Source organism: Petromyzon marinus, chromosome 79 (assembly GCF_048934315.1).
Source record: "Petromyzon marinus isolate PM22_M1 ecotype Great Lakes invasive population chromosome 79, UKy_Petmar_22M1.pri1.0, whole genome shotgun sequence".
NCBI classification, from domain to species: Eukaryota; Metazoa; Chordata; class Hyperoartia; order Petromyzontiformes; family Petromyzontidae; genus Petromyzon; species Petromyzon marinus.
This window is the reverse complement of record NC_133745.1, coordinates 24230455-24238459: the sequence shown is the minus strand read 5'-3', so window position 1 is coordinate 24238459 and position 8005 is coordinate 24230455. Positions and strand designations below refer to the sequence as shown.

The window sequence follows — 8005 nt, the reverse complement described above, 5'->3', positions numbered from 1 at the left end:
TCCTCCACTCTCCACTCTCCAGCCACTCCTCCACTCTCCACCCACTCCTCCACTCTCCACTCTCCACCCACTCCTCCACCCACTCCTCCACTCTCCACTCTCCACCCACTCCTCCACTCTCCACTCTCCACCCACTCCTCCACTCTCCACTCTCCAGCCACTCCTCCACTCTCCACTCTCCACCCACTCCTCCACTCTCCACCCACTCCTCCACTCTCCACCCACTCCTCCACTCTCCACTCTCCACCCACTCCTCCACTCTCCACCCACTCCTCCACTCTCCACTCTCCACCCACTCCTCCACTCTCAACTCTCCACCCACTCCTCCACTCTCCACCCACTCCTCCACTCTCCACTCTCCACCCACTCCTCCACTCTCCACTCTCCACCCACTCCTCCACTCTCCACTCTCCACCCACTCCTCCACTCTCCACTCTCCACCCACTCCTCCACTCTCCACTTTCCACCCACTCCTCCACTCTCCACTCTCCACCCACTCCTCCACTCTCCACCCACTCCTCCACTCTCCACTCTCAACCCACTCCTCCACTCTCCACTCTCCACCCACTCCTCCACTCTCCACCCACTCCTCCACTCTCCACCCACTCCTCCACTCTCCACTCTCCACCCACTCCTCCACTCTCCACTCTCCACCCACTCCTCCACTCTCCACTGTCCACTCTCCACCCACTCCTCCACTCTCCACTCTCCACCCACTCCTCCACTCTCCACCCACTCCTCCACTCTCCACTCTCCACCCACTCCTCCACTCTCCACCCACTCCTCCACTCTCCACTCTCCACCCACTCCTCCACTCTCCACTCTCCAGCCACTCTCCACTCTCCACCCACTCCTCCACTCTCCACCCACTCCTCCACTCTCCACCCACTCCTCCACTCTTTGAACAAGGCGAGAACTAAAGCGACCAGGATGAGTTTCATTTGCAAGAGAGACCTGGATCACCCAAATTACCAAAGCTAAATAAAACACAGAGTTACAGTAATTAAAGCAAATATACTATTTTCTTCTTTCGATAAAGCATATATAAACAATAGAAAGACAACTGCTGTCTCATGAAAAATCGACGTAATGGAGCTAAGGGATGATAGAATGTGAGTAATGTGCGACATGGATGTCCTCTGCCCCCTACACGACTGAACATTTTCTTTGACTACGTAGTTTGAGACGATTTCCATGGATGTACCAGTAGAATTTATCTGGTATAGATATAATGGGAGGCTGATCGATGCCTGAGCCGGTCATGGTATGGCTCTCTATTGTTAAACCACATTATGAATGCGGATGATCTGGTGATTACTGCCCACTCTAAGGAGAAGTTGGAGACACTACAGCTAAACATGAAGCATGCTACTAAAATATGGGCCGTGACCATCAGCCCCACGAAGACAAATCACCTCCCTGGGTATTTTACATCATAAAAATGCTCCCTTCCTCAATTCCTCATGTATTTGGGGCACCTGAGGAGAGAGTGGAGTGGGCAGTGTGCTGATGATCAAGTCCGTTTTGGGAGCCGAGGTCTCATTTAAAATAATTCGAGCAGCATTATATTTTCATCAGCTGCTCAACAGTGTGGAAGCTACCTGGCATGTCACTCCATAAAAATCTTCATGTCTTCTCGGCCACAGTTATACCCTCCCTTATCTCTCTCGAAAGGAACATTAAGGTTAGCTTGCCCACGATCTATTCAGGGTTTAACCAGACTGGACTTTGTAAGCTCACAGATTCCTAGAATATCTGGACAAATGCCCATCTGTGGGCTCCTCCAGCAAGCGAGGCTGCGTTGATTGTGTCATGCAGTCCGTATGCAGTCACGGCATCCCCAAGCAGCTTCAATTTGGCTGGATAGATGGTGCTAAATGGGCGTGGTACGGGGTAGAGAAGAGATGGACTGATGTGGTGCAGAAGGATGTGGAGCTGATTGGTCTTATTGATGACTGGTATCAGCAGTGTCACGATCGGCTTCTGTGGAGGAGGTTCATGAAAGGCGCTGCTGGGGAGGTGGAGGCAGTTGCCCTCCAGCAACGGCATAGGGCAGAGGAGCGAGGCTCAAAACAACGAGCAGAGCGCCAAACAACTGACACAAATAAAGTTGGCACAGTGGGGAGCACGGCTGTTGCATCTGCCCATCATCTTCCTAAGTCAATCCATGGCACCTGCGTCTATTACATGACCTCCTGCCAGCCAGCCTTCGACACTTCACGTGGCCTCAAAATGCACCGAGCATGGCACAAGTGCTGTGGTGATGTCACCGCCACTTAGGGGTGAACGACGGTTGTTGCGTTGTTGTTGTGCGTGTGTGCACGGACGCATGTACGCCTGTGAGTCTCGTGTATGGAGAGATAAAGAGGCAGCCGGGCGGGGTGCTGGCCATTCACCCCGTGTGCCATTCAGAGCTTCATAGGCGCTTGCCCCAACATTCTGGTAAGGCTATACAGCGGATGATTGTCGCTGTTGTGTGTGTGTATGGACGTTCACCCCCCTCCCACCGCCCCCGTGTGTGCAGGGACTCATTACGCCCCCTCCCGACAAGCAGACCGGCATCCGGACTAAAGGTAAGTGACAATAACAGATTTTTTTTCCATTTAAGTAACTTTATGTTTTGCTCACAATACAGTATTTATTAGAGTGTTGCATGCAAATGTACGATATTTTGTCTTATATATGACTTTGTTGATGTTCTATGGGGTATGTTTGTCTTTCTGAGTAATGTTTTAATTAGGGTGGTGTCATTTTCACAATTTTCCCAATATTTTTAAATGGCCGACTTGCGCTTCAGCAATTTTCGGAACCAATGGCTAAATCTCTTCATCTTCTTGGGCTTGGTGGTGGTGGCAGAAGTGGTGGTGGAAACGGTTGCGGTGGTGGAAGCTGTGGCAGCGGCGGTGGAAGTGGCGTCGGTGGTGGTGGCATTGTACATTTGAGACACGGTCCATATTAGCTCTTTCAGCTGGCTACGGAGATGCAGGTTCTCTTCTTGCAGCCTCTTTTCCCCATGCCACATGTCCTCGTGACGCACCAGCTTCCCGCGCAGCCTAAACTGTTCCTGCCCTCTCTGCGGATTCAGGAAGTTCAACTTCCTCAGGTGGGCATGCAGCGACCTCCGGAGATCTTCGTTTTCACAGCGCAGCGACATTTGCCGCTGTGCTGCATTGCAGTCTCGGAGAAAATCCGCATGGAGAGACTTGCTCTCCCTGCAAGGCACTCTCGTGGGCTCCAGCTCCAACTGGCGCTCTTTAAGCTGTTGAACCAGGCTCCTGATCTCTCTCTGGAGAGTCTCTCGGTTCTCCATGAACTCCTCCAGCTGATGCTGTAGCTCCAGACGGAGCATCTTGCTCTTCTGACAGAGCTCCACATTCTGCAGGCCCATCCTCTCCGTAGACAGTGTCGTGGTCTCATGGTCAAAGTCTGAAATGGAAAGCGTAAAAAGAAGATATATGAAGATCCCCTATCCCAAGCATGGCCAAGACCAGAACGCCAACGAACAGCAGCACCATGCTCAGCTCGAGTTGACGGCACGCGGACAGAAGCAAGTGTGAGACACGTCACGAAGGGGTGTGTTATTTATCGTGACGTCATTACCGGATGTGACGTACACTATGATGTAACAGCCATCCCTGCCCACTTATTGTCAATCATTGCCCACCACGTGACTCCACGGCCCTGCCCCTAACCACGCAGCTCCTCCCCCATACTCTTCTTCCGCCTTCCCCACGTGACGCGAAGCGAGCCAATCACGCGAGAGGCGGCGCGCGGTCGGCCCCGCGTCCGCTTCCCGCCATTCTTGCAATGGGCGGCGGGGCCGCTCAGGGTGGGGCGCGGGGGGCGGGGGCGAGTTCACTCCACGTCGCGAGTCGGGAGGGACGAGGGGGAGGGGCCAGGAGGGACGAGGGGCCAGGAGGGACGAGGGGGAGGGGCCAGGAGCGGGAGGGGGGGGAGCTGAGAGCTGCGAAAGTTTGGGGTACCACTACTTGAAAAATATACTGTACCACAGAAATTAGTTTATGTTTAGTTCGATTTAGAACATCTTTCCAATGGTTGCTTAATTTGAAACCAACTTCTCGGTTGAAATTGTGTCTGTGTTTGTAGATCTGAATTGCCTCGTGAACAAATCTCTGATAAAAACCCGTGGGTTTGCAAAGAACCTTGGTATCGGAGAAAATTATATCGTGATCACCCACAGCGTTGTAACAGTGATCAGCAAAGAATTCGTTTTGCTGTGTTTCAAATCTGATTTGTGCTCGCGAATTCGGTCAGAGACATGTCGCTTTGTCTCCCCTATATAGCAATCACCGCAGGTACAACTCAATTTGTAAACCCCGGGGTACTGTAAGTCAGGAATGCCATCCTTCACGGATGGGATCAGATCACGAATTTTGTGTAATGTATTGAACTGGACCTGGATCTTGTGTTTGTTTAGAATTTTGGAAATCTTTTTAGTAACGCCTGCTATATATGGTAGTGTGATGGTTTTGGCCGGAGTATCAAATGGTTGTTTCTGTATCGAGGGAGAAACAGCTTGGCGGATGGTACGGTCAGAGTAACCATTCCTTTTGAGGGCCAGGTGTACATGTTTTAATTCACTGGTCAGGTGGTGTTGGTCCGAAATGCAATGAGCCCTATGGTATGAAGTTTTGATGAGATAATTATTTTGGGCTGGGTGGTGGTGGGAATCAGGTTTCAAGTAGGAATCTGTGTGGGTGGGTTTCCTGTAGACAGAATACCCCAATGAGCCATCAGGTCTCCTCTCAAACAGAACATCTAAGAATGGTAGCTTAAATTTCGATTTAAAGTTTGCGTGACTGCAAGGATTCATCTTCTTTGGTTCTTTCGGTAAAGTCACGTAGAATGAGAATAAAATAATAAATTGATAAAATAAAATAACACAATAATATTCTCACGACGTTTCGGCCACAACACAAGCGGCCTTCATCAGGTGAAGGGGACGAGACTGTCTGGAGGACAGCGCTGGAGTGAGAAAGCCACGCTGAGATCACGACCTTTAAGCTGTGTGAGAAGAAACAAAGTGCCTTGACAAAGGAATTAGCATTTAATTTAGCATTGAAATGGCTGAGTGATTAGCTTGTGACTGGTCACAGAAAAGGCTATATTAAAGTTAAAGCATACACATCCGCAAAGGCACCCCTTGACAAAGGAATTAGCATAGAACTTAGCATTGAAATAGCTAAGTTAAAGTATACACATCCGCAGAGGCACTCCTTGACAAAGGAATTAGCATAGAATTTAGCATTGAAATAGCTGAATGATTAGCTTGTAACTGGTCACAGAAATAGCTATGTTAAAGTCAGAGCATATACATTCACCGAGGCACTTAGTACAAATCAAACAGGAGAATTTAGCATTGAAATAACTAGGCGAATTTAGCATTGAAATAACTGAGTGATTAGCTTGTGACTGGTCACAGAAATGGCTATGTTGAAGTTAAGGCCTACACATATGAGCTATTCACAGTAACTGGGTATACAATACAATATATAATGAATACTATATCATGAACCAATAAAAAATACTAAAATATAAATTACCTCAATGTTATCAATAAACTCTATATTCTCCAATCAGCTAAGCTACCAACAATAAGTCGTTATATATCACAATGCTATATGGCGAAAAATGGGTGGATTCTTACCCTCAACTTTAGCAACACGGATAGCTTAACCGTGGTTAATGGTATGGTTTACAACATGGAGTATAACAGCGCCTCGCAGCTGTCTCTCTCCCCCTCCTGTGTTCCGACCATCGATGAACTCATCCGTCTGAACGGGACCCGTAGCTATCCGTGTTGCTAAAGTTGAGGGTAAGAATCCACCCATTTTTCGCCATATAGCATTGTGATATATAACAACTTATTGTTGGTAGCTTAGCTGAATGGAGAATATAGAGTTTATTGATAACATTGAGGTAATTTAAATTTTTGTATTTTTTATTGGTTCAGTATATAGTATTCATTATATATTGTATTGTATACCCAGTTACTGTGAATAGCTCAGATGTGTAGGCCTTAACTTCAACATAGCCATTTCTGTGACCAGTCACAAGCTAATCACTCAGTTATTTCAATGCTAAATTCGCCTAGTTATTTCAATGCTAAATTCTCCTGTTTGATTTGTACTAGGTGCCTCGGTGAATGTATATGCTCTGACTTTAACATAGCTATTTCTGTGACCAGTTACAAGCTAATCACTCAGCTATTTCAATGCTAAATTCTATGCTAATTCCTTTGTCAAGGGGTGCCTTTGCGATCTCAGCGTGGCTTTCTCACTCCAGCGCTGTCCTCCAGACAGTCTCGTCCCCTTCACCTGATGAAGGCCGCTTGTATTGTGGCCGAAACGTCGTGAGAATATTATTGTGTTATTTTATTTTATCAATTTATTATTTTATTCTCATTCTACGTGACTTTACCGAAAGAACCAAAGAAAATGGTAGCTTACCATCTTTCTCCACTTCCATGGTCTTGTTCTTCTGACAGAGCTCCACATTCTGCAGGCCCATCCTCTCCGTTTGCAGCGTCGTGGTCTCGCGGTAAAAGTATGAGATGGAAAGCTTAAAACGAAGATAAATGAAGATCTCCATCCCAAGCATGGCTAACAGAACGCCAACGGTCAGCAGGGCCATGATCAGCTCGTGTTGACGGCACGCAGGACGGAAGGAAGTGTGAGGGACGTCACGAAGGGGCGTGTCCTATATCACCGGATGTGACGTACAGCCATCCCTGCCCACTTATTGGCAATCATTGCCCACCACGTGACTCCACGGCCCCGCCCCTTACCGCGCAGCTCCTCCCCCATACTCTTCTTCCGCCTTCCCCACGTGACGCGAAGCGAGCCAATCACGCGAGAGGCGGCGCGCGGTAGGCCCCGCGACCGCTTCCCGCCATTCTTGCAATGGGCAGCGGGGCCGCGCAGGGGGGGGGGCGGTTGGGGCGGGGGGGGCGGGGCTGAGTTCACTCCACGTCGCGAACGGGAGGAGGATTGACGAGGGGGAGGGGCCAGGAGGGACGAGGGGGAGGGGCCAGGAAGGACGAGGGGGAGGGGCCAGGAGGGACGAGGGGGAGGGGCCAGGAGCGGGAGGGGGGGAGCCGTGGCGCCGCTCTTGGGCCGCGAGGCCTCCCCCTGGACCCGCGGCGCCACGCGGAGACCGCGACAGCAGCAGCAGCAGGAGGTGGTGGTGGTGTTTGTGGTTGTAGGCACGGGAGAGGTGGTGGTGGTGTTTGTGGTTGTAGGCACGGGAGAGGTGGTGGTGGTGTTTGTGGTTGTAGGCACGGGAGAGGTGGTGGTGGTGTTTGTGGTTGTAGGCACGGGAGAGGTGGTGGTGGTGTTTGTGGTTGTAGTCACGGGAGAGGTGGTCACGGACAGGCGGTGAGTGCCGGGTGATGGAGAGGGGGGGTGAGGGAGTGGATTGCAGGGTGAGTGAGTTAATGAGGAGAATTAATAGGTGAGGAGGGTGAGTGAGTTGAAGGGTGAGGTGAGTGAGTGGGTGAGTGGTGAGTTCACGACAGGGAGATTGGGGCTGAGTGAGTGAACGCAGCGCACGGTAAAGATCCCCTGAGAGCATTCGCAAGAGTTGGACATTGAGTGCCGCTGTCAGGGTCCACACGCAAATTACTCACTTGGCATGATATACAAATTAACCATTGTAAACGATAACTTTAAAAAAGTCCGCTATTTGTCAGAGCTAATGCGATGTGCGTTTTGCATATTTGTAGCACGTTATAACCATCGTCAACATCGTCATTTAGAGTAACCATTAGTCCATACGTGTCACTTGCTAATAGTCCCCGGGTCAATCACAACTTTGCCGTGCGTGCAGGCTTTGTCTCTGGCTGCTCGCTAGGGCTGCGATGCCTTTCCATGCCACAAGATGACGTTCATTGCTCCTTCCACACCGCGACAATATTTACTGCAGTGTTCTATAACGCGGCAGTTGCGTTGCTGAATAACACCGCGTTGTGTAAACTCCCTCGTTA

At 49.9% G+C, this 8005-nt stretch overlaps 1 protein-coding gene across 1 annotated transcript; it reads right to left on the bottom strand.

Moving 5' to 3' along the window:
• Positions 1-917: 917 nt before the first annotated feature.
• LOC142907487 (uncharacterized) lies at positions 918-6740 on the bottom strand. Its single transcript, XM_076057059.1, has 2 exons — positions 6471-6740; positions 918-3426 (listed from the first exon to the last, which is right to left on the bottom strand). The coding sequence occupies exons 1-2, from the start codon at positions 6652-6654 to the stop codon at positions 2774-2776; spliced, it is 837 nt and encodes a 278-aa protein (XP_075913174.1). The 5' UTR covers positions 6655-6740; the 3' UTR covers positions 918-2773.
• Positions 6741-8005: the final 1265 nt, after the last annotated feature.